This window comes from Loxodonta africana, chromosome 11 (assembly GCF_030014295.1).
Source record: "Loxodonta africana isolate mLoxAfr1 chromosome 11, mLoxAfr1.hap2, whole genome shotgun sequence".
Lineage (NCBI taxonomy): Eukaryota > Metazoa > Chordata > Mammalia > Proboscidea > Elephantidae > Loxodonta > Loxodonta africana.
In genome coordinates, this window is record NC_087352.1 from 8,008,574 (window position 1) to 8,033,547 (window position 24,974).

At 54.7% G+C, this 24,974-nt stretch overlaps 1 protein-coding gene across 2 annotated transcripts; it reads right to left on the reverse strand.

The window, feature by feature from the left end:
- Positions 1-276: 276 nt before the first annotated feature.
- On the reverse strand, positions 277-19,358 carry LIPE (lipase E, hormone sensitive type). 2 transcript variants are annotated; one of them, XM_064293747.1, is made up of 10 exons: positions 19,031-19,358; positions 10,031-10,566; positions 7,353-7,443; positions 7,120-7,265; positions 6,729-6,914; positions 6,217-6,511; positions 5,017-5,244; positions 4,585-4,761; positions 2,431-2,864; positions 277-1,931 (listed from the first exon to the last, which is right to left on the reverse strand). In XM_064293747.1, exons 2-10 carry the CDS (start codon positions 10,544-10,546, stop codon positions 1,656-1,658), a joined length of 2,349 nt encoding a protein of 782 aa, XP_064149817.1. In that variant the 5' UTR covers positions 10,547-10,566; positions 19,031-19,358; the 3' UTR covers positions 277-1,655. The 2 variants fall into 2 exon arrangements, with proteins under 2 accessions (XP_064149817.1, XP_064149816.1); XM_064293746.1 differs by having other exon boundaries at positions 278-1,931; positions 18,536-19,358.
- Between the last annotated feature and the right edge of the window lie 5,616 nt (positions 19,359-24,974).

Below are 24,974 nucleotides of genomic sequence, written 5' to 3' on the forward strand. Positions count from 1 at the left end.
TTTCTGGCAGCATTAAAACATGTTCCATCATTTTTAAACACACACACATCCTGCATGAAGCTTCCTTGAATTACCTCTCATCCCTTTTACATCCAAGGGCTTGTGATGCCCACTGGCTCCATCCTTCACCTCCCACGGAGGTCTGGCTGCCCACCCCCACTACCCTGCCATTCCAGTCCTCACCGGACATTAAGATCAAGCTTGATCCCCTCCTCTGTGAAGCCCTCTTTGGCTACCACAGATGGAGCTCCTGGGGGCTGTGTCTAGGTCTGTTTCCCTCTACCCCCAGGATAGCCCAGGATGGGAAGCCCCTTGCAGAGGAGGCTCTGGGTATGAATCATCTCCGCTTCAGACCCAGGGCCTGCAAGGGGTGAGGCCTCAGAGTGTTGGGTGAAGGACTGAGTGACTGTCACAGTCAGGCAGGGCTTGTGCTTCCAGAGGCCCCTGGGTGGCACAAGTGGTTTGCGCTGGACTTCTAAGGTTGGTGGTTTGAACCCACGTAGTGGTGCAGTGAAAGTCCTGGAGATCTGCGTCTTTAAAGATTACAACCTAGGAAACTGTATGGAGTTCAGATCTGTAACACGTGGGGTCACCATGAATCGGAATGGACTCCAGGGCAATGGGTTTGGTTTTGTGCTTCCTGTCTTTTGGGGAATCAGTTTGTTTCTGGTTTCCTGCTAGCTTTGGTCTGGTTCTGTAGGGAGTTTGGGGTCACTGGAACCTTTGGGACCTAAGACATAGGTTTTCCTTTCCTGGTCGGTGCTAGGCTGGGTTTTTAAAGGGGAGTAGCCTTCAACTGGAAACGCTGGTGGTGTAGTGGTTGAGTGCTATGGCTGCTAACCAAGAGGCTGGCAGTTTGAATCCACCAGGTGCTCCTTGGAAATTCTATGGTGCAGTTCTACCCTGTCCCATAGGGTCGCTATGAGTTGGAATTGGCTCGATGGCAGTGGGTTTGGTTTTTTTGGTTTAGCCTTCAACTCGGACTAGGGGAATATGCTCTTACTGAGAGACCTCAAGGGGGAGGTGAGAACCCAGAGTCTTCTGGCACTCTACCTGGCTTAAGTCTGAGAATATAAGGTGTGTCTGTGTTTGCTCAGAAACCCAGGGTGGCAGACTCCCTTCTCCCCCACCCCGGGACCCAGAAGTTCCAGGCACCGGCCTTCTGAACTCTAGATTCCAGGTTTCTCCTTTCTCGTTCTCCGCAGCTTGAGTCCGATGCTGACCCCGGGGTGGGTGGACACCCTACCAGGCTTGAGAGAGGACAAACTAGTTAAATACCTTTTATTTACAAAAAACAAACGCACGAAAAAACAAACTAACCGACCAGCAAGGGAGGACCACGGCCCGCCCCCGTGGCGGTCGCAGCAGCAGAAGGCAATGGTGGAGTGCAGGTCCAGCTCTTGGTGACTGGTGTGTGTACGCCCCCCTCCCCCAGGCCGGAGTCCCAGCCTGCAGCCCCCGCCCTGAGCCCAATTCCATTTCCCAACTTAAGGCACAGCCCACCCCTTCCTGCTGTGCTTTAGGGCCCGGGAGCCCCTCGAGGAAGGGTCCCCGTGGCCCGTCCCTGGGTGCATTTACCACAGAGACCGGCGCAGATTGGAACTAGAGGCCTTTAGTGTCGCCCCTCCCGGCCCCATCTCTCCGCGCGGCTCGGCTCAGGCCGGTGGCGTGCGCGGCGGCGTGGCGGGCGCGGTCTGGCGTTCCAGGCCGCCGTGAGGTGCGGGCGCGGAGGTGCCAGGCGGGGTGAGGACGAGGCGGATGCGCTCCACGCACAGCGCCGCAGCTTCCCGCGTCTCGCGGCACAGCGCGGCCAGGCTCAGGAAGCCGTGCGGCAGGTCCTCCACCACGCGCAGCGTCACGGGCTGGCCCAGGCTGCGCAGCCGCCGCGCGAACATGACCGAGTCGTCCAGCATGGGGTCCAGCGCGCACGCCTGCGGGACCGCGGGGGGGGGTTGGGGGTGTGGAAGAGGTAGACCCGGCAGAACCGGACGAAGGGGCGACCAGATAGGGTGGGTTGATGGATGCAGGGAGGGGGAAACACATGGACATGGGGGTGGACAAAGACAGGAGACACCGGGGAGGCCGAAAGGTTGGGGAGAGAATGGAGGGAATAGATGGAAGTGTAGGAAAAAGAGAAGACTGAGTTTAACGAGGCCCTCCAGGGCTGGCCGATGCCCGGCCTCTCTCCCCCAAGAGACCCACTTCTCTCCCTCCCTACAATTCTCCTAGCCCAGCGGCTGCAAGGACCCTTGTCCCGGCGCTCATTAAGACTGCACAAAACAAACAATTCCCAGACATTGTCCCTTCCTCATGGGACATCTCTCGGTCAAGGCTAGCTACCAGATGCAGGGTCCTCCCCTCCAACTCTTACCCCCAGGTACACCTATCCCCCTGACCTCCGCCCTTGTGCTGTGCCCCTCTGGAGCTCACCACGATGTGCACTGGCGGCAGGCTTTGTAGCATGTAGTCGGGTGCCAGCAGTGGAGACATGAAGGGGTTTTTGACGATAGGTGAGGAGTCGAGGGGCATCCTCGTGGCGCCCTGGCTGGAGCGCCGCGGGTGGAAGCCCTCAGGGAAAGCGGTGCTAGTGCCGCGGCAGTGATCCTGGGTCCGCACTTCGTCCATGGCCACAGCTGCTTCAGGCACATCCTCCGGGCCCAGTAAGAAATTGACATCTGAGGGCTTGGAGGGGCCAAGTGTCTCCCCCGACAGTGACAGCTTGGGGGTGTCCGATGCCTCGGAGCTGCTCCTCAGGCTTAGGTCCTGCATCGTCAGGCTCTTGACTGGGTCCCCGCCCAGGGGGCCCTCAGGCTGGGCCAGTGCTGCCTCCGACACGCTGCGTCGCATTGGCACTGGCACTGGCTCTGTGAGAGGGTCAGGGTCAGGGGGCTGGATGTGGCCACAGACTCCAGTCTGGCTGCCCCATCGGCTGGGTGGCAGTAAGGTCATGGGAAGGGCAGTGCCCCTAGTCAGTGAGCTGCATCCTAGTGCTCTGGAGGCCTGGATGTTCCCCCAGACTCCTGGCTGCAACCTGAAGGGGGTTGTACTTGTACCTCCAGCCCCTTGGACGGGGAGCTATGTGGTAGAGGAGGGTCTTCCCTGCTACAGGTTGGGTGTGTTGGGGGAGGGGAGACTGGAAAGGTTAAGGGCAAGTCAGTTTGCCTCTGGGAGCCTGTTTCCTCCTCTGTACAATGGAGATACAAGTAGTCCTTACCTCATAGGAGGTGGTGAGGACTCAGTTGGGTAAGGTGTGGAATTAGGTAGTGTGACTCCTGAGGAGGTCATGATACATCAGTTTGATGTCTTATTACAGGCCAGGGCCCTGTTCCAGTTGCCACCCTGGCCCCAGCACGATGCCCTGCCAGCTCTTCATGGATTCTTGACTCAGAAGGTGTGAGTGTGCCCAAGTGGACCAGTAAGCAGACCCAGAGGATGGAAAGGAGGTTCACAGGGAGCAAAATAGAGTCTCGGGGCATATGATATTTCAGGCACCCCTCGCCTGTAGCCACATGGATCTGTTCCCATGCTTAGCTCTGTGTTCTTCAGTTTTATCCCTTCCCTTGGAGTGACTGCCCAAGCAGGTGCTCAAAATGGTGCTGAAGATGCACATCTGGCTGGCCTGCTGTGACCACCTTGGCCTCAGTTTCATTAATTTTATCAGACCCAAGTGGCTTACACAAGGGCCAGAACCCCACATTTTTCAGTTTCTTTCGCTTGTCCTTATAAACCCACAAAGGCAGAATCCAAGAAGGTATGAGAATAACTGCACAAGTACACTGTGACCCAGAAGGATGTCAACGGCATTGGAACAGAACTGTTGACTGGAGTCACAGGACACAGCCAGTCTGGGATGCCGGCGTCTTCTAAGAGCACTTAAATTGTGTGCCAGTATCATGCTGGGCACTTGACACAGATAAGTGTGTGTAATCATTGCAACAACTCTATGAGGTAAGCCCTCATATTGTACCCATTTCACGGAGGAGCAGATCAAGGCTCACAGATACTGTTACTTGCCTTCTGCTGAACTCATCTCCCCTCCCAGTTGTTCCTCATCCAGGTTCCCAGCTCCTTGAGGGTGCTGCCACCCATCCAAAGCCAAACATCTCCACTTTCTGAGGCCTCCCCAGTCTGCTGATCTCTCTACGCCGAGCTCCTAAATCAGTTCCTGGGGGCGGATATTACCCCCTTGCCCCTCTGTTAAAAGTCTGTGGAAAGACTTGAGGAGGGCTGCGACCCTCACCCGAGGGCCCAAGAGACGTGGGTGGAGCTCTAGGAACTGGAAATCAGGACATGTGGCAAGCCTTCTGAGTCAATTCCCAGGGTGTGGGGCCTTCCTGGGAAAGGCTGCACGGAAAGCAAATCCTGCGGTTCCTGGGACTCTAAGATGACCTGGGGGACCAGACGTCCTGGAGTTTCCAGAATGTGGACTGTTGTGGAAAATCAACAGGAGGGATGGATATGGGATGGAGCCAGGAACATATGCCTGCTTCCCTGTGTGCCCTGGGAGCCCCTTTTCTTGATCAGGACTCTGGTGTGCCAGGCTGTCTCACCATGGATGGGTGTGTGGGGGAGGGCATCACTCACCTGCTATGGGCACCGAGGTCTTGTGGGACTTGCGCCCACTCAGCTCCAGGAAGGAGTTGAGCCATGAGGAGGCACCCATGCGGAGGTCTCGGAGAAGCAGGGCTGTGTCCCGCCGCACCAGCCCCATCATGCCTAGCGCCTTCTGGTCCGAGTCAGAGTGGTCCTCTGTCTCTGCACCTATGGAATGTATGTGGGGGGTCGAGTTGGTCTCCTCTCTTTCTGGATCCAGTCTCAGTACCTGGAACTTAAGACATCTGTGCCCCCAGGGACCCAAGAATATCCTATTGTTTCAGTAGGAACAAGGAGCCTCAGATTTCTGCCCCCAGCCCCTTGTCTCTCAGACCCAGGAGTCCAGGCCCCCAGCTCCTCCTCCCTCAGACCCAGGCATCCAAGTACTCCCTGGGCCCCCAGTGCTGTGGACGTGGGCCTCACCAGCGTAGGCACTGACACACTTGGAGAGCACGCTGAGGGGCAGCAGAGGGTCCATGAGGCTCAAGAGGCGGGAGGGTGAGGCCGACGACTGCAGCATGGTGGCTGGGTAGGCTGCCATGATGCCATCTGGCACTCGCACCCCGTAGGCCGCTGCCCGCAGGGACACAGTGAAGCAGAGATTCCCACCTGCACTGTCTCCTGCAAGGCATATCCGCTCTCCTGTTGAGCCTGGTTTGGAGATGGGACTTAGTCAATGCCAGGAACCAGGGGAGTGGGGGAGGGCAGGGAGGAATCTTAGCTCTAGGCTAGGAGAACCCGGCTCTCAGAAGTGGGGCGTGGGGTCCCAAAGGTCCATAGTCTAGCAGACTGCAATTTTAGAGACTGGTAAACTGAGGCAGGGATTTGGACCCATTTCGCAGACAATGGTCAGAGAAATTAGAAGACTTACGACCGGGAGAGGTTCACAGATTGGGAAGTGCTGGGGAAGCCTGGGAGTCTGGAGGGCAGAAGCAAGGAGGGCAGGTGGGGAAAGGGGAGGGGGGTGCACCAGGCAGATGGAATGGGGTTCAGGCTGCCAGCACAGAAAGGCTGGGCTGCAGTCCCTGTGCCCTGGGGCATGGTCCTGTCCTGCTCTGTGCCTCAGTTTCCTTCCTATGATATTGGTAAGTGAAGATGTTGGTAAGTGAAACGTGAGGTCAGAGGAGCTGGAAGAGTGGGCTGGAGCCTGGGATGGGAGGCTGGTGGTGCAGGATGGCAGGGGGTGGGGTGGAGAAACAGGAGGAGAGGAGAGAGGAGATGGGTGGGAGGCAGAGGATATACTGAGAAGATGCGAGATGAAGGAGACGGGGTGTTGGGGCTGGAGTGGGGGGAATCAGAGGCAAAACGTTCAAGTGGTTGAGCTGGAAGGCCTGATGAGTAATGCGGAACAAGAAGCAGAGGACTGGGGTAGAGGAAATGGGGGATGGGGCAGGCGTGGGGAGGAGGAAAGGGCTGAGGCAGAGATGGAGGGGCTGGGTGGCATGGGAGGATGGGAGGCAGAGGGCTAGGTGGCAGAAGACGGAAAGCAAGGGTGGGGAAAAGGGAAAGCAGAAGGTGCTAGACTGAAGCTTGAGGAACTGGACAGTTCACTCCTGCCGTCCTGAGGAGTGGTTTGAAGCAGGATGAGGCAGAAGTGGCAGGCAGTGGGGGACTGCGGCTTACCGAGGAGGGCACAGTGCTTGACGGCCCAGCAGTAGGCATAGAAGCACTCCTCAAGTGCACGGGGGAAAGGGGCCTCGGGGGCCAGGGAGTAGTCGATGGAGAGGATGGGGGCGCCCAGCTCCTGAGCCCAGCTCTTGAGGTAGGGCTCGTGGGACTTGGAGGTCTGGGCCACAAAGCCGCCACCGTGGATGTGCACCACCAGGGACCGTGAGCGGGGGGCCTGCTGGGGGCGTGGCCGCAGCTCCAAGCTCCGTGGGCCCTCCGACTTCACCAGGCTGTTGAGCTCCTCACTGTCCTGGGGGGTGAGGAGGGAGGAGGTGAGACAGGTGGGCCTGGCCCTTATCCCTCTTCCAGGGGATGTGCTCAGAGAGACAGGATGGGGCGCGGGGAGCATGGGGGTGGGCAGGTGTGAGCATTAGGGGCGGGGAAGCAGGAAGGGCATGCAGAGTGGGTGTGGAGGGGCTGCCTGTGCCTCCTTGGGTCTGCACCTGAACCTGAGGCTGGGGCCCTACCTGTCCTTCTCTAAGGTCGTAGGAGATGAGCCGGACGAGGACGGGCCCGGGACCCGTGTGAGCCAGTGGGGGCGAGATGGTGACAGTGAGCTTGGGGTCAGTAGCCAGTGGCATCTCAAAGGTCTTGGGAGGCAGGCTGAGGAGGCGGCTTACCCTCACGGTGGCCGATGCCATGTTGGCCAGAGACTGGTGGAAATCAGAAGGGGTGCTGGGTAGGGCTGCCTGTGAGGGGGGTGCCCCTCACAGCACTCCTCCCCTCCAGTCCCCAGCCTTCTCCCTCATGTGTGTGCTCTCCCTGGGCCTGGAGTCTTGCAGAGAACCTGCTGTAGCCATGGCTGGGTCTCGGGACCTCAGTCTCCCTGTCTGTAACGTGTCAGGGCCCAGTGCTCACCGACAGCACCTCGATCTCAGTGATGTTCCAGAAGGCTTTCCAGAAGTGCACGTCTAGGTTCTGTGTGATCCGCTCAAACTCAGCCCCGCGCAACTCTGGGTCGATGGCGAAACGGCCACCAGTGAAGAGGGAGCTGGCAGTTACACCTGGGGGTTGGCAGGGGTGTCAGGGAACGGCACCTGTCAGACTGCAGGGGTGGGAGGTGAGGCTGGGGCAGGGCCTGGTGGACTCACTGAGGCCTGTCTCGTTGCGCTTGTAGTGCTCCCCGAAGGACACCAGCCCGATAGAGATGGTCTGCAGGAATGGCCGGATGGTGGGCGTGAACTGTGTGAAGATATGGCTGTGTCACTGCCCGCCGGCTCCCCAGAGAGGCGTGGAGCAGGAGAGGCAGAGATGGGGGGAGCTGTGTGCTTCCGCTTCTATTGTGTGCCAGAAGCCCTGGTGGTATAGCGGTTAAGAGCTCTGCAGTTTGAATCCAATAACTGCTCCTTGGAAACCCTGTGGGGCAATTCTACTCTCTCCTATAGGTTGCTATGAGCCAGAATCGACTCGATTTGATTGCTACGGTGTTTTATTGGCGCTACGCGCCAGGCCCTGTCGTAGGTGCCTTCATGGAGCTGATGTTCTTGAAGGCAAGTCAGAGGATGAGCAAATAAAGACATACATCATTCACACATGTCAAGTAATGATGAATGCCTTGAAGAAAAAGACAGCAGGTAGACGGGATACAGTGATGACTAGTGGCCAGGCTACTTAGACAGGGTCTCCCAGGAGGGGCCTTGAGGTGGTATGTGGATGAAGGGCAGGAAGGGTGTCCCTTCGGAGGGCACAGCAAGCACAAAGGTGTTGAGGTGGCCCATGCTTGGTGAGGGTCATGAACAGCAAGGGGCCAGTGTGGCTGGAGCAGAGTGAGCAGGGAGGGGGCTCACACCAGTCGGGGCCCCTGGGCTGAGGAACTTGGGTTTCATTCTGAGTGTAGGTGGAGCCACTGGAGGGCTGTGAGCTGGGGAGTGAGGTGATGGCAGAGAGCTGCTGAGAGGGGACAGAGATGGGGTGAGGCAGACAGTGGGATCCATGAAGACAAAGGGGAGATGGTTAGAAGCAGGCAGACAGGGACAGAGATCTTGAGGCAGAAAGAGCCAAATGGGGGGACCACCTGAGGCCCAGAGAGGGGGGCTGATAGCTAGTGAGAGCTGGACTGATGGGCAAATTAAGGAATGGGGAGAGACAGTCTGAGAAGGGGAGGGATGGTTAAGAAAAGCTGCAGGGAGATGAAAAAAAGCCATAGGAGGCTGACGTAGGACAGCTGATGGAGGCAGCCCAGGCAGGGGGCCAGCAGGGTCCTTCCATTCATTCAGCAAATACTGGCCAAGGTCCTACTGTGTGCTAGGCACTGGGCGGGGAACTGGGATCCAGCTGGTGGAGGCCTCTGCCCTCCTGGGGGCTGACATTTCAGAGGAGAGGCAGACAACACGAAGGGATGGGGAAGGCTGTCCTGCAACACGGCAGAGCCCTGAGGGAGCAGTGCCAGGCACAGCCCTGTCCCTGGCTGGGGCCCCACTGGGCCAGAGAATGGTAGAGGAGCCAGGCCATTGTGGCTGGGATGCTGGCTTAGTAGCCCTGAGATCACTCTCCCAGGACTCCAAGGTCACAGCTGGACGCAGGGAGGAGCCCACTGGCTGGATAATGTTTGTGAGTTCAACCCTGGTGAGGAGAGATTCCTAGGAATGCCTGGGCTTGGTTGCTGAGGACAGGCTGGCCCACAGGCAAGCACAGAGATGTGGGGTAGGATGGGGGCGGTGAGAGATTGCCAAGTTCATCTGTCACTGGGCTGGGGGCCAGGCGGAGAGAGGTGGAGGCCCAGAGAGGGTCAGGAATAGCCACGGGATCACCCACCTCCAGGCTGCAGACACCCAGCTCCAGATACTCCTGCTGGGGTTCCCTGAGATGCTGTGGGCTGGCAGACCCTGCACTGATCCCAGACAGGGCCATGTTGGGTCTCTGCTCTGAGCCTATGGCCCAAAAGCCTCCTATTCTCTGAGTCCTCAAACCACTTCCGGCATGGGTCTGAGGGCTTTCAGGCCTGGCCTCACTTTCAGTGCTGAGATGAACTGCGTCTCTGAGGGTGGTTTCAGGTGGGTGGAGGGTCGAAGAAAGTCTGCAGCTAGGGATCAGGATGCCTGGCCCACATCTTCCTCACTGTCACCAACTCTGATAGGCTTCTCGGCAACATCTAATAATACAGTGCCACAGGCCAGCCAGCCCAGGCAGAGGGGAGTGCCAGTCCCCCAGCTCTGAGCACCCTTCGCTTGAACTTTCCTTGCCCTTCTCTATAAAGTGGGGCTAGCACCGTCCTTTCTTCTTAGGACCCCAGTGGGGATGACTGTGGGAGCACACCTTTGAGAACAATACTGACTACACTCCTAGGGGTCTCAAACTCAAATGACTTCAGGGGCCAGGCAGGTAACATAAAAAAAATGAGTGAATACTGATTGGAAAAAAAGCTATGTAAACAAAAATTTTCTTACTACAGTGAAACCTGTGAGAGCCAGAATTCAACAGGACTGGCTTGCTTTTCTGGGTCTCTCCAAGTTTTCCACCTTTGACAGGGTGCAGTCTTACCATTTTTCTATCATTCTCTATTAGTGGAAAATATTTGGGTGTCTGTTCTCTGATAGTTTTCCACCTTACACAGGTTCTGGTTTTTGCAGGTTTTAGTGTACAAGGTAGATTCAGCCCAGGGGCCATGAGTTTGAGACCCCTGGTGTAGCTCCCTCTAAGCCCCAGCTTCCCTTTTCTGTACTTGCTGTTTTCTGGTTCCACTCATCCTGACCACTGTGCTCGTCCTACTGTGCTATCTGACCACATTAGGGGCCACCAGGTGCCTGCACCGTGGGCCCAGAAGGCTCACCTGGAAGCCCAGGCATCGGCCATAGAAGCAGCCCTTGTGCAGCGTAACATACTCGCGCAGGAAATCAGCCGTGAGACCCTCGTCACCCTCTAAGAAGAGTCTCCCGGGCTGGCTGGTGATTAGCAGGCGCTGGGCGTAGTAGGCCAGAGCACGGAGCTGAGTAAGGGCAGCCAGGTAGGCCTCCAGTTCAGCCAGGTTGTGGCCGGAGCGGAAGAAGATGCTGCGGCGGTTGGAGGCCACATAACGTGATTTGTGGAGAAGGTGCGCCAGGCAGCAGCGGGCTGTGTGCACAAGGCTACGATACCCGTTGGCAGGTGTCTCTGAGTCCAGGTCGAAGAGGTGTGCCATGCCCAGCAGGCGGCCCAGGGTTGGCTCCAGCCCTAGTGCCTGCTCCCGCACACCTGCAAAGACGCCCAATAGCCGCCGTGCTGTCTCACCAGGGCCCTGGCTGGAGAAGAAAGCAATGTTGTCCTCTGCCAGAGTCACCAGCGACTGTGTCATGGTGCGCAGGTCCATGCCGTGTGTGAGCCGAGAGGCTGTGGGCAGGTGGGGAGGCCTATTAGGCAGGGCGGATCACCCCTTGCTCAGCTGAGCCCAGGAGTCCAGGAGCCTCCTTCTAAGACCCAGGAGTCCAGACCCCCAGCTCTCTCCTCCCTCGGACCCAGGAGGTCACCCTCTTGTCTCCAGGACCTAGGAGTATAGGGCCCTGTCCCCTTCCTCCCCCAGGACCTATGAGTCCAGGTCCCAGTCCCCTTCTCCCTCCTCAGGTGCCAGAGGTTCAAGCCCTCAGCCCCCTTCTCCCTAAGACCCAGGCCACTCCTGTTCAGGACCCAGGAGTTCCCGCCTTCTCCTGTTGGGATTTGCTGTCCCTGGCCTCCCCTCTCTTGGACCTAGGAGTTCAGACATTCTCCTCAGCTCACAAGATCTGGTTCCCTAGCTCCGGCATCTCTCCTATGACATAGGAGTCTGCCCACTGCTGTTCTTTCCAGGGACCCAGAATCCAGGAATCCAGACTCCTAGCATCTGAGGACTTTGGACTCGGCCCCCAGCTGGTCTCCAGGAGTTCATAATCACCCTTTATTTAAAACTGAGGAGTGAGTCCTGTCTGTCCCCTCCTAGTCCCTTGAGTTTGAATTTGGAACCCCAGCCAAACTCTAGCTTCCTCCCTGGTCATCTGTGGGGTCCTAGTAACTCAGTCCTACTCCTCCCCCAGCAGGTCCTCTGGCCTTTGGGCCTATCCACTTGTCTTAGATTGCACAGGCTAGTCCTGCTTACTGCTGCTATCGACCTTGAACTTACTCTGTGTGCCAGACCCCGTGCTAATTCAGACCCCGTGCTAATAGCTTTCTGAGTGTTTGCTAATTTGTTATTGTTGTCAGATGCCATTGAGTCGGTTCCGACTCATAGCAACCCTATACGACAGAGTAGAACTGCCCCATAGGGTTTCCAAGGAACCGCTGGTGGATTCAAACCGCCGACCTTTTGGTTAACAACTCCTAGCTCCCATTTTTGAGGGGAGCTAACTGAGGCTCAGAGGCATTAAGTCAGGAGTTAAAGGTTGCATCGAAAGTGGCAGAGCCAAATTCAAACCCAGATCTCTGGGCCCAGAGCTGTTACTTATGCCGGTCTCTCTCTGGGACTCTGGAGGCTAGGCCTTTAGCTCTGGCTTGGAAACCTTGCCCTGAACCATGCCTGACTCCCCATCCTTTCACCCCATTTCTTAGATCCCGTCCGTCACTCAAGTCCTGAACAAGCTGACTCTTGATGGGGTTGTCACTGTCTGCCCAGATCTCTCTCTCTCTCTAAGCCCAATGCCTTGCTGGGGCTCCCTGTTCTCCTCTCCCTGATAGCCTTAGGGTATGGCAGTGGCCATTCCTGTCTCTCAGCTGGCTGTGCACTCACCCCTCCCAGGCCTCTTCCAAGCTCCAGGGGCTGGGATTGCGGGACTGTGGCTAGTGCCAGTAACAGCCCAGGGTGATAAACCAAGGGAGGGGCCTTGCTGTCCAGGGTGTGGCCAACCTCTCCACCTCCCACCCAGAAAGGACAAGGAGAACCACGTGCTGTAAACAGAACACAGAGCCCAGCTCCCTGACCCCTCTGCCTGCTCCCAGCTCTAGCTCAACTGGGAGACCTTGCCCAGGATCTTCTGCCTTAGAACCTTGAAGTCCAGGCCTCCAGCCCCCTCCTCTCTCAGACCTAGGAGTCCAGGCTCCCGGTCCCCTCCTTCCCAGGACCCTGGAGTCTGGGCCCCAGCCCTCTGCTCCCTCAGACCTGGGCGTCTAGCCCCCAGCCCCCTCCTCCCTCAGACCCAGGAGCTCAGGCCCCAGCCCCCTCCTCCCTCGGACCTAGGAGTCCAGGCTCCAGCCCTCTTTTCCCCAGGATGGTGGAGTCTGGGCCCCAGCCCCTTGCTCCCTCATACCCAGGGGTCCAGGGCCCTGGCCTCCTCCTCCCTCAGACCTAGGAGTCCAGGTCCAAGCCCCTGCTCCCTCAGACCCAGGAGCCCAGGCCCCCAGCCCCCTCCTCCCTTAGACCTAGGAGTCCAGGCTCCAGCCCCCTCTTCCCCAGGATGCTGGAGTCTGGGCCCCACCCCCTTCCTCCCTCATACCCAGGGGTCCAGGGCCCTGGCTTCCTCCTCCCTCAGACCCAGGAGCCCAGGCTCCCAGCCCCCTGCTCCCTCAGACCCAGGAGTCCAGGCCCCAGCCCCTCCTCTCTCAGACCCAGGGGTCCAGGGCCCCAGCCTTCTCCTCCTCAGGACCCTGGAGTCTAGGCCCCAGTCCCCTCCTCCCTGAGACACAGGAGACCCAGCCCCAGCTCTGAACAAACTGTCCCCTCTCACCCAGCCAGGCTGCCCTCCCTCTTCCCAGAGTGGATTCAGGGAGCCAAAGGCCTTGTGATCTCACCTCCCGCCTCCCAAGGCTGGCCCTGGCACAGCCGGCCCCAGCTGTTGGCGGTAGAGAGAGGATAGCTAGCCCTGCTTGTTCCTTCTGGGAGGACAAAAGCTGATTAAGGGCAGTGCCAGGCTCAGAGGCTGGGCCACGGTTGGGGGCCTGAGCCACAGGTCCTACTCTGTGCTGTTCCCATACTGGGTACCCTGTACCTGTCACTTACCCTTCACAGCCCATCCCAATCTGACTGTCATCCCCACCTCACATATAGGGAAACTGAGGCTCAGAGAGGTACTCGCCTATGTTATTCTTCTCATGATCCTTGCCTGGCCAGCTCGTTTTCACCCTTCAGGCCTCAGCTAAGAGGCACTCCCTAACTGCTCCTCTCTACCTATGATACATGCCTCCTGCCCCCAGCCCCCCACCATTATTTTCTGCCGTAATACTTAGATCTTCCCTTTCCTGGCATTTTACACATTTTGCAATTATACATTTTGTTTGTTTACCTGTTTGTTGTCTGTTTCCCCCCCGCCCCCAGGAAGAACCAGGTTTTTTGGCTTTGTGAAACTTATACAGTGTGGGGTGGGGTTCCCTAGGAAAAAACCCAGTGCCAAGTCGATTCCGACTTGTTGCGACCCTGAGAAAAGCTGCCTCATAGGGTTTCCAAGGCTGTAATCTTTACGGAAGCAGCCTGCCACGTCGTTCTCCTGAAGAGCAGCTGGTGGGTTCGAACCTCCAATCTTTTGGTTAGCAGCGGAGTGCTTAAGAATACAAAACTATATTCTCAACAGAAACTGCAAAATAAATAAAATTATATTTAAAAAATGTACAAAATTAGGTACAGAGCCTTGGAAGGGACCAGGGTGCAAACGGGAAGCCCTGAAGCCTCAGTGTGATTTGCATGGCTGTAGATGAATCCTCCCAGTCTCCCCTCCAATGTCATCCTCATGAGGGCAGGGGGTGGCCCCTGGGGCCCATCATGGGGGCCTGGCACATAGTAGGCGCTCGGAAAACATTTGATGAAGGAAGGAAGGGCATGAAGAGTCAGAGTGGGGGCAGGAGGGATAGATGCGAGCCTGGGAGAGGACTACACCTTCCCAGGGCGGACGAACAGGTAGACGGATGGACAGACAGGCCTCAGGAGGCAGCTCTAAGCTTGGCAGCTGTGACACCGGGACATCTGGCCCACGCCATGCGCTGGGTGATCCTGGGTGAGGCTGGTTTCCTCATCTGGAAACCGTGATTGGCACTCCTGCCTTGCTCAGGGTGGGCTGGGTGCTTTGTAAGCAGCATGCCGTGTGCGGCATTGTCTGCATGTGGTATGCTTTGTGGTGCTCACTGTGCTTCACGGAGTTGGTGCATTGAGTTATTTTTCCCTGTAGTACTTATCACCTTTTAACATACTATACAATTTACTGTTTCTCTTGTTTGCTCTGTCTCCCCCACTAGACTATAGGCTCCCTGAGGGGTGGGACTTTTGTCTGCTTAATTCACTGCTGTAGCCAATGTCCTTGTGCAGTGCCTGGCACATACTGGTACTTGGTAAATATTTACTGTAGGACGAATGGGGGAAATCACCCAGTCTCATTTACTTCCCATCTACAGGGCAGGCATCTTTATTAGAGATGTCAGGAAAGAGAGCTTGGACGGAATACGTAACTTGCACAAAGCCTTGGGGAAGGGACTGGATCCCAGGCCCTCCTGGCTGCAGGGCTCTGCCCTTTGCTCTGTTCCATGTGGCTCCCTTGGGTGCTGGGCTGGGTGGAGCTGGGAGGAAGGGATGCTGAGCTTGCCAGAAGCTTGTCAAGAATCCCAGGCAGAGGGCACTGGGGCAGGGAGAAGCCTACTGGGGCCCTGGGTGAGGGCTGGGGCAGAGGTAAGGCAGAGGGGCCTGAGCCAAGGGAGCTGGGCTGGGGGAGTTCCACTGACAGGGCACCAGCCCTTTGTCCTGAAAAGCAACAGGCCTCCAGACCCTGCCTGGATTTTGGTCCCTTGGGACTGGGCAGGGGTGAGGAGGGCAGTGGGGGCGGGGGCGGGGGGAAGAGGATGGAGGAAGGGCCAGGTCTGGGCCTGGGAAGAGGGCAAGGGGTTCTGAAAGGGGGGTCTGGGGATAGTTGCTGGCAGGAGCCAAAAGAGTGTGGCCTCTCCCTGTGTCTTCGTGGCAAACACTGCCACAGCGACCACTGTGTGCCTGGCACTGTTCTCTGTGTGCTTTATGTGAAGTAACCACTCTCTTCTTCACATCCCAGGAGGGACAGACCATAACCATCTCCTTTTGGCAGATGAGAAAACCTAGACACAGAAAGGTGTCATGACCTTAAGGCCATCATCCTGGGGCTCCTTGTCTCTGCTTGTGCTCGTGTGTGAGCTGTGACGTGTCCCTCCCTCTCTCTGTGGGTCTCAGCTGTGTGCTCTCCGGGTAGTCACATGTCTCAGCTGACTGTCTCCAGGGTTCACATGGATATATGTATGTATGTAGGTTCATATCATAGCCAGTGTATGTGCGGCCTGTGTGGCTACATTTTTTTCTCAGTCTGTGGGTTTGTATGTTTCTCTGTGTGACTGAGGGACACTGTATGCGCGTGAAATGGCCTATGTGCGTCTCGGCTTGTGCCTGTGTGTTTCCCTGTGTGCGTGTTCCTCTGTGATTTTATGTGTGTGTCTCTGTTTCTGTCAGCCTGTTGACTTTGTGTGGGTGTGTATTTGTGTGCATGTATATACACGTTTCAGAGACTTGGTAGCGCAGTGGTTAAGAGCTCGGCTACTAACAAAAAGGTCGGCAGTTTGAATCTACCAGCTGCTCCTTGGAAACCCTATGGGGCAGTTCTACCCTGTCCTATAGGGTTGCTATGAGTTGGAATCGACTCAGTGGCAACTGGTTTGGGTTCTTTTTTTGTTTTATATACACGTTTGTGAGTGTGTGTGTGTGTGTGTGTATGCACACGTACCTTTCCCCAGTTCCCCAGTCAGAACCCAGGTTGTCCCCCTGGCCCCCTCTCCCTTCCTCCCCACAACCAATCTACCACCTAGTCCTGTTCACTTTGGCCCCTGACACTTGTCCCCACCTCCACTGCCCCATCCTCGGCTCAGGCTATATCATCCCTGTCTGGATGATGACAACAACTATGTGTCTCTGGGCTTCTGATTTCGTCCCCTTCTATCTGTTCTCCACACAGCAGCCAGGGTATCTTTCTAAAATATAAGTCTCATCACACATTCCCAGCCCTCCCATGCCCCCTATTGCTCTCAGGATAAAACCCCAAACCTAAGACATGGCCTCCCAAACCAGGCACCATCTGGGCCCCTCTGCCACCCCATCTCTCCCCTCCCTCCCTGAACTCCTGCCCATGGTAATGTGCTGCTTCCTCCAGCCTGAAGGTCTTTGCCCTTGCAGCCCTCTCTGTCCCCCTGGCCCTGGGCTCAGCAGTTAATGCCTACCCATCCATTGGAAGCCTCTCTCTCACATTTTCTCAGGGTCTCTCCTCTGTTGTATTTATCACAGTTTATAATTATAGTCTTATTTGTGAGATTATTGATTAATATCTGTGTACCCAGTTCAACTGTGCTAGGTGTTCAGTGAACGTATGTGTGATTGGAACCTTTTGGACCCAGAATCAAGGTTGGGACACAGCAGTTTTGAGTTCACACAGTGTCTGGCCTGAGGAGGCTGGGGGCAGCTATCCCTCTGCCCTCACTGGCCTCAATATCATCTGGGAAATGGGGTGATCATAACGACACTTGCCTTATCCAGTTACTGGCAAGGTTAATGTCAAGATCAAACTGATGACAGGGACTGCTCCAGTCAGCTTGGACACCCTCAGGGCAGGGGTGGAGTCTGATTCACCCAACCAGTACTTGGCACCAGGCTGACCTCTAGAAATGAGAAGTAAACTCAGAGCTTGGGGGAATGAGCCTGAGTGAGCGGGTGGGTCCGTAAGTGTGTGAGTAGGATTGGCTCACTGTGCTGGAAGCCCTACCAGCAGAACAATTATTATCATCGTTGTCTTATAGTTCATTCATTCATTCATTAATTCAATAAATAGTTGAGTGCCTATGTGCCTAGCATAGCAGGTCCTGGAAGGACGTGGTTAACAAGGCAGACACAGCCCCACTCTTAGGGAGCTCACTGTCTAGTGAGAAATAGCAATAATAATGTCCATTTCTTCTGAGGGCATGCCGTGTGCCAGCGCCAAATGCAGTAGAACTGCCCCACAGGGTTTCCAAGGAGTGGCTGGTAGATTCGAACTGCCAGCCACTGTGCCACCAGGGACCCCAAATGCTCTATACTCACTCAAACCTCCTAACAGGTTCTCCTGTCACTTCTATCACTATGTCCATTTTATAGCTCAGAAAGTTGAAGCAGGGAAAGAGGGAGCCCATTGACCTGCGTGCCACAGCTTGTAGCCTAAGGAACCAAGTCTCCAAGGCCCAAGTTCTTAACCATAGCTTACTGCCTCCAGGCACGCTGTCCTGCTCCTGAGGCTCAGGGTCTTGCTGTGTGGTAGCGAGTGCCCTCAGGCCCCAGTCTGACGTGGAGCCTGTCTGAGACTGAGTGTGTGTGCATGTCTGGAGCCAATTCCAGTTCTACCCTTGGTTAATAATACAACTTGGGGCAGGGGGGACATTGAGTTTGGGGTTCCTGGGATGGGGGCCATTTCAGTGTCCTGTGCATGTTTCTTTCTGCACAGGAACTTCCCACAGGTCCCTCCTCCCCCAACGCCTATACATACTCATAAATGAGCTTGGACTTATTGCCTGCCCCTGCCTTTGGCTTTCGGCATGTCTGACTGAGATCTCAAATAATGATGACACGCTAGGGAACCCAAGTGACAGCCCTCATTTCCTCTCCTGGGGATGGAGGTTGAGATCCGAAGTCAACCCAGGGTCCTGGAAGTCATGGAAGGGGTGGCGGTCAGGGAACTAGGCCCGGGATGGATGGACTGACTGAGGAATAGAAAGATGGGGCTGGGATGAGCTGTACCGGTCCTGCCCCATTTTCCACTACGGGGGTACCCATTCCTCCTACCTTCCCTTGACTCTCCCTAAAAACTTACTCTTTGGGCAGTAGCTGAGAAAACCCATTAACTTTAATCTCTGTAGAGTGCCACCAAAAAAACCCAAACCCATTACCATCAAGTCGATTCTGACTCATAGCAACCTTACAGGACAGAGTAGAACTGCCCCCTAGGGTTTCCAAGGAGCAGCTGGTGGGTTTGAACTGCTGGCGTTTTGGTCTGCAGCCAAGCTCTTAACCACTGCACCACCAGGGCTCCTCTAGAGTGCCAGAGACCTGAAAATCAGCGCTTAGAGATCACTGAGCCATTTCCCAGGTGGGAAACACTGAGGACAGGAGCTGCCACGGTCACACAAGGAGTAGGGAGCCCTGAGACTCTCCTCCCAAGACAGTGCTGGGGGTCCACAGTCTCTGTGTCTGGGTGGCATACTCCGCTCTCGCATTAACCCCTCTCATAAGGGATCATCGCCCCCCATAGGGAGGCAATGGGGTAGTCCATGCGTTCCCGCCCCCCTCTCATGGCAGTGGGTCAGTCCACTCAGTCCCCAGTTTCCCGCAGGATGTCCAAGGTTCCTTCTGGGGCGCTGCTGGGCCCCGCGCGCTCACCTTTGGCCTTGCCTTTGCGCCACCGCCGCCGGCTGCGGATCCCGGTCCCCTCCTTGGCCCTCTTCAAGGCCTGGGCCCCGGTGGCCCCGATGTTCCCTGTTCCCCTGAGTGACTCCATCAATTCTCCGCGGTCCCCGCTGTCCTAGAGCGGGTCCAGTTCCAGCCGCCAGGCCCCGCCCCGAAAGCCAATCCTTATTACCCACCTCTGCCGGGCCCCCGCACCACCCAATCCCGGGCTTGCTCCTCTCTGGGTGCCGCCCAGTGAGCAGTCCTGGCCTCACTCCACTGTCGGGCTCCGCCCCCAACCGCTAGAGCCCAAGGTCTGGCCCCGCCCCCTCACTCGCATTAAAGGGCCCGCGACCAAAAGAAACGCAACCCTGGAGGCGGCAAAAAGCGTCCCTGGGGCAGGACTTGTGGGGATTCCCAGGGGGTCACCTCGACAGGAAAGCCCCGATCTTCTCCTGTGCTGGCGCTCAGCATCGCCTTCCTACTCACCTTCCCACGTAGGGAGCCCCTAGAAGGCAGCCTGGCCTGCCCGCCGGAAGGGGAGAGCTGGGCGCCGTTGAGCCTCCGACTGGGGGCGGAGGGGGGGGCCAAGATAGAGCCTCTAGCACTTCAAAGTCGGGGCGGGGCACCAGCACTGGAGGCGTGGCTGGGCCTGTGCGCCACTGGAGAAGAAAGCCTCTCCTTCTCCCCCTCCCTTTGCCTCCTAGGTCTCTTACTGCTCTCTGTCTTGGGGTTCTTCTGTTTCTCTGCTCTCTCCCTAGTCCCCCCACCCTACACTCCCTAGAAAGGAAGGGAGCGGGGTGGGGGGGGGGGGAGGAGAACTTTCGGCGCCTGCGCACTAGCTCCAAGCTGCGGGCCCGCCAACAGAGGGAAACGGAAGTAGAAGGGGCGGCGCGTGCCTTAGAAAAGGCGGGAAACCGAGGAGGCGCGAGGCTTGCGCATGCGCACTCAGCCAACCGCCTCTTGGACGGCTGAGAGGCTGTTGTTGGTCGCGGCGGCTTGGGGCGGGAGTCCCTTCAAGATTGGGCTCTGGGGGCCTAGGAAACAATACTTCACCCTTAAAAAAAAAAGAGAAAAAGCAGATCTCCAGCCTTCCTGTCTCCATTCCATCTGCTTGCCAGGCCTCCCAAAACGTACAACCAGCTCTGGAATGGCCTGAACTCTTGAGAAAGCAGCTCAGCCCTTGAGGGAGGACAAGCCTCTGACCTGAGAGACCACCACTGCCCGCCCTTCAGACTAACTGGCTTTACCAGCACCTCACTACCTGGGTGGGGCCTCATTTTTCTTTTTTTTCCCCTCCCCTCGGGATGTTTTCAAAAGTAAACTCGTTTCACAGAGAAAACTCCTGCCCCTCCTCCCCTACGACAGGGGTTTTGAGTCTAGGGAGAAGGAGAGCGACAGGAGCACCACAGAGCTGGAGCCTGCACCCCAGGGCACCATTGCCTATTTCATTGTAGCCCCAGAAAGGTCAGAGGGCGTGAGGGAGTGCTGGCAGGGAGCTAGGAAGGCTCATCACAGGCCGATACCGTTCTCCCTAACTTTCTAGCCATTAATCCCTGACCTTGCCTGTGATGTTGTCGGACCTCACACTCCCTCTCCCAGCCTCATCCTTGCTTCCAAGGCTTCCCTGTGGAGGCGACCAGGCAGGGGGGCAAGTGTTTCCTGCCAGCAGAGGGCAGAAGTGGTACACTCCAAGATCGTCAATGCCCCCGATTTTCTGCCCAATCGGATGGAAACTCCACGCTGGGAAGAACCACATTCAGCACTGTGTTTCCGGTGCCCAGGACAGTGTCTTCCACAGAGCTGAGGCTCAGTAAGTTTTGTGGGTAGATGGATGGATACCCCTCTCCCAGTTCCCTAGCCCCTGGTCCAGAGCTCTTTCCCACCTCTATCGGATTTCCTACAGACCCTGGGTAGGAAGCTGCTTGGTACAAGGGAACAATTCAAACCCTGGCTTCAGATCAAGGAGCCCTGGTGGCTCAGTGGTTAAGCACTCAGCTGCTAACTAAAAGGCTGGCAGTTGGAACCCACTAGCCACTCTGTGGGAGGAAGATGTGGCAGTCTGCTTGCATAAAGATTTACAGCTTTGCTGAGGGAGCAGGAGAACAGTGGGATGCAGACCCCAAATTCTCATAAAAAGACCATACTTAATGGTCCAAGACTAGAGGAATCCCGGGGGTCATGGTCCCCAAACCTTCTGTTGGCCCAGGATAGGAACTATTCCCGAAGACAACTCATCAGACATGGAATGGACTGCACAATGGATTGGAGAGAGATGCTGATGAGGAGTGAGCTACTTCTATCAGGTGGACACTTGAGACTGTGTTGGCATCTCCTGTCTGGAGGGGAGATGGGAGGGTAGAGGGGGTCAGAAACTGGCAAAACGGTCATGAAAGGAGAGACTGGAAGGAGGGAGCGGGCTGACTCATTAGGGGGCGAGTAAATGGGAGTATGTAGTAAGGTGTATATAAGTTTATATGTGAGAGACTGACTTGATTTGTAAACTTCCACTTAAAGCACAATAAAAATAATAAAAAAAAATTTACAGCTTTGGAATCCCTATGGGGTAATTGTCTGTCCTACAGGGTTGCTATGAGTTGGAATCTACTCAACAGCAATGGGTTTGGCTTCCAGTCTTGGCTTTGCCGCTTGCTAACTGCATGGCCTTGTGCAAGATCCTTTACTTCTTTATGCCTCAACTTCCTTCCCTATAAGATGGTGACATTAACCTTTAGGTCCCTAGCTGACAAAAGGAGTTTGTGTTTAGCTGCTAACCTAATAGTTTGATGGTTTGAACCCACCCAGTGGCACCACAGAAGAAAGGCCTGGTAATCTGCTTCCATATAAATATTACAGCCAAGACTGTAGAACTAAAGTCCAAGAAGAACACCCTATGGAGCAGTTCTACTCTGTAAGACATGGGGTTGCCATGAGTCAGAATCTACTCATGGTAACTAACAACAACAACCTTTATGTCACAGGGTTGTTGAAGGATTACTTGAGCTAACCTGACATATTGTAAGTTATTAGTATTTTTTTTTTCTCAGTATTTCTTGAATGAATGAGTGACTGTCCCTGGGAGGCTGCAGGCCCTCCAGGCTGAAACTCACCTGTGTCCCCGTAGTAGCTGTAATTCTGGCTCTTGGTTCTCTTCCCATTTGGTGATGTCCCACCATATCCTGACATCACTTCATATCCAGGTTTCCTTTTGAAGCGCAGCTTCCTTCTTTGGGCCCCAGATTCTTCCCTTATCACTGGAGAATCTGTCTCTGATGGAGAACCCAGATCTGATTCTGAGTCGGAATCTGTGGCCCACTCAAAAAATGTCTTCCATTCTGCAGCCGATCGCTGTAGGGATTGTTCCTGCAGTTTTGCTAGAAATCCCCACTCAGTCAAAGATCCCTGCTGGGATTTCGCTGTCTGTGCTAGAGAGGTTTGCTGGGTGGTAGGGTCTGGCTCTTGTTCAGATCTTTCTTGGGATGTAGATTCAACCTGGGCAGGAGGTCCCTGTTTGGGTTCTGGTCTGGGCCAAGTTGTAGATGTTGATTCAGCTGCCACTTGAGCTAGAGGTGGCTTTACTGACCCAGGTTCTGGCTGGGCTACATGTCCTGCTCTCAATTCTGGTTCCTGTTGGGTCATAGATTCTTTTCCTTCCTGCTGTGAGGTAGCTTCCGGATGAGTGGAAGGCGATTGCTGTGGTGCAGGCTCCTGCTGCAAAGAAGATTTTTGTTGGGCTCTAGTTTCCTGCTGGGATTCAGCTTCATGTTGGGCAAATGACTCCTGCTGGGTGAGGGGTCTTTGCTGTGAAGCAGGCTCCTGCCGAATATCATATTCCTGCTGAGTCTTATTAGATCCTGGCTCCATTGTGAGTGTCTTTTCTGGCCCAGGTTCTTGCTGGTTTTTAAGTCTCTGGGATGGCTCAGGTTCCCAGTCTGGCCTAGATACTGACTTCGAACCTGGCTCCACTGTTATTTCCCTCACGAGAGATGCTGTTCTCCCAGACTTCATGCTTCTGGCCCCCCCCAGGCCTCCCTCTTCACAGATCCCTTATTGATTTCTCATGATGGCACCTCCCTTTGGGTTCCACTCCTGCATCCTGGCATCCCCGGTCTTCCTTTCTAAGGCAGTTGGCAAGTGGGCTGACCACTGCTGGCCCCCACTTCGATGCCTCCTACTTTGCGGGGAGGGATTAGGAACAAGAGCAGGCAGTGCGCCCAGCACTCCCCTATCAGCGGGGTGGGGTTTACCCTCTTATGTCATAGATAGGGCCCAACCCCACCCACCATTCAGTTAAAATGTTTCTTCTCATATGGCAAGCATCCCAGTTTAGTCCTGTGTTTCATCTGGGATGACAGAAGCCAAGGTCTGCATGAGTGTTCATTTTTTTTCCCCTCCCCATCTGATGTTTGAGGAGAGGGTCAAAGGGGGAGGCAACGTCTATACTGTAGCAGTAATTTCTCCTTTATTCATTCCTACAAATGGTTGCCAGTTTAATCTCCCTGTATTATCATTCTCATCGTTTCACTCCCATGCTCCTCCCCTTCTTTTTTTTTTTTTAATTTTTATTGTGCTTTAAGTGAAAGTTTACAAATCAAGTCAGTATCTCACACAAAAATTTACACACATCCTGCTGTGTACTCCTAGTTGCTCTCCCCCTAATGAGACAGTGCACGCCTTCTCTCCACTCTCTATTTACGTGTCCATTCGGACAGCTTCTGAGCCCCTCCACCACTTCATCTCCCCTCCAGACAGGAGCTACCCAAATAGTCTCATGTGTCTACTTGATCCAAGAAGCTCACTCCCCACCAGTATCATTTTCTATCCCATAGTCCAGTCCAATCCCTGTCTGAAGAGTTGGCTTTGGGAATGGTTCCTGTCTTGGGTTAACAGAAGGTGTGGGGACCATGACCTCTTGGGGTCCTTCTAGTCTTCAGTCAGACCATTAAGTCTGGTCTTTTTATGAGAATTTGAGGTCTGCGTCCCACTCTTTTCCTACTCTGTCGGGGGTTCTCTGTTGTGTTCCCTGTCAGGGCAGTCATCGGTTGTAGCCAGGCACCATCTAGTTCTTCTGGTCTCAGGCTGATGTAGTCTCTGGTTTATGTGGCCCTTTCTGTCTCTTGGGCTCATAAATACCTTGTGTCTTTGGTGCTCTTCATTCTTCTTTGCTCCAGGTTGGGTTGAGACTAAGTGATGCACCTTAGATGGCCTCTTGCTAGTGTTTAAGACCCCAGGCACTACTCTCTAAAGTGGGATGCAGAATGTTTTCTTAATAGATTTTACTATGCCAATTGACCCAGATGTCCCCTGAACCCATGGTCCCCAAACCCTGCCCCTGCTATGCTGGCCTTCAAAGCATTCAGTTTATTCAGGAAACTTCTTTGCTTTTGGTTTAGTCTAGTTATGCTGACCTCTCCTGTATTGTGTGTTGTCTTTCCCTTCACCTAAAATAGTTCTTGTCTACTAATTAGTGAATATCCCTCTCCCACCTGACCTCTCCACTCTCGTAACCATCAAAGAATATTTTCTTCTCTGTTTAAACTATTTCTCGGTTCTTATGATAGTGGTCTCATACAATATTTGTCCTTTTGCAAATGACTAATTTCACTCAGCATAATGTCTTCCAGATTCCTCCATGTTATGAAATGTTTCATGGATTCATCATTGTTCTTTATCGGTGTGTAGTCCATTGTGTGAATATACCATTATTTATCCATTCATTTGTTGATGGGCACTGTGGTTGCTTCCATGTTCTTACTATTGTAAACAGTGCTGCAGTGAACATGGGTATGCATGTATCTGTTTGTGTAAAGGCTCTTATTTCTCTAGGGTATATTCCAAGGAGTGGAATTGCTGGATAATATGGTAGTTCTATTCCTAGCTTTTTAAGGAAGCCCCAAATCGATTTCCAAATGGTTGTACTATTTTACATGCCCACCAGGAGTGTTTAAGTGTTCCAGTATCTCCACAGCCTCTCCAACATTGATTATTTTGTTTTTTAGATTAATGCCAGCCTTGTTGGAGTGAGATGGAATCTCATTGTAGTTTTGATTTGCATTTCTCTAACGGCTAATGATCATGACCATTTCCTCATGTATCTGTTAGCTACCTGAATGTCTTCTTTAGTGAAGTACCTGTTCATATCCTTTGCCCATTTTTTAATTGGGTTATTTGTCTTTTTGTAGTTGAGTTTTTGCAATATCATGTAGATTTTAGAGATCAGACACTGATGGGAAATGTCATAGCTAAAAACTGTTTCCCAATCGGTAGGTAATCTTCCTACTCTCTTGGTGAAGTCTTTGGATGAGCATAGATGTTTGATTTTTAGGAGCTCCCAGTTATCTAGTTTCTTTTCTGGTGTTTGTGCATTGTTAGTAATGTTTTGTGTACTGTTTATGCCATGTATTAGAGCTCCTAGCATTGTCCCTATTTTTTC

What these genes read in the sequence shown, in the direction of transcription:
- LIPE (XM_064293746.1), bottom strand. Translation starts at nt 18,653, where the DNA reads ATGGAGTCACTCAGGGGAACAGGGAACATCGGGGCCACCGGGGCCCAG. An exon ending in GCGCAACGAGACAGGCCTCA is followed by an intron (nt 7,266 to 7,352) that starts GTGAGTCCACCA and finishes GCCAACCCCCAG; the next exon opens with GTGTAACTGCCAGCTCCCTC. An exon ending in TGCCGCCAGTGCACATCGTG is followed by an intron (nt 1,932 to 2,430) that starts GTGAGCTCCAGA and finishes GCGGTCCCGCAG; the next exon opens with GCGTGCGCGCTGGACCCCAT.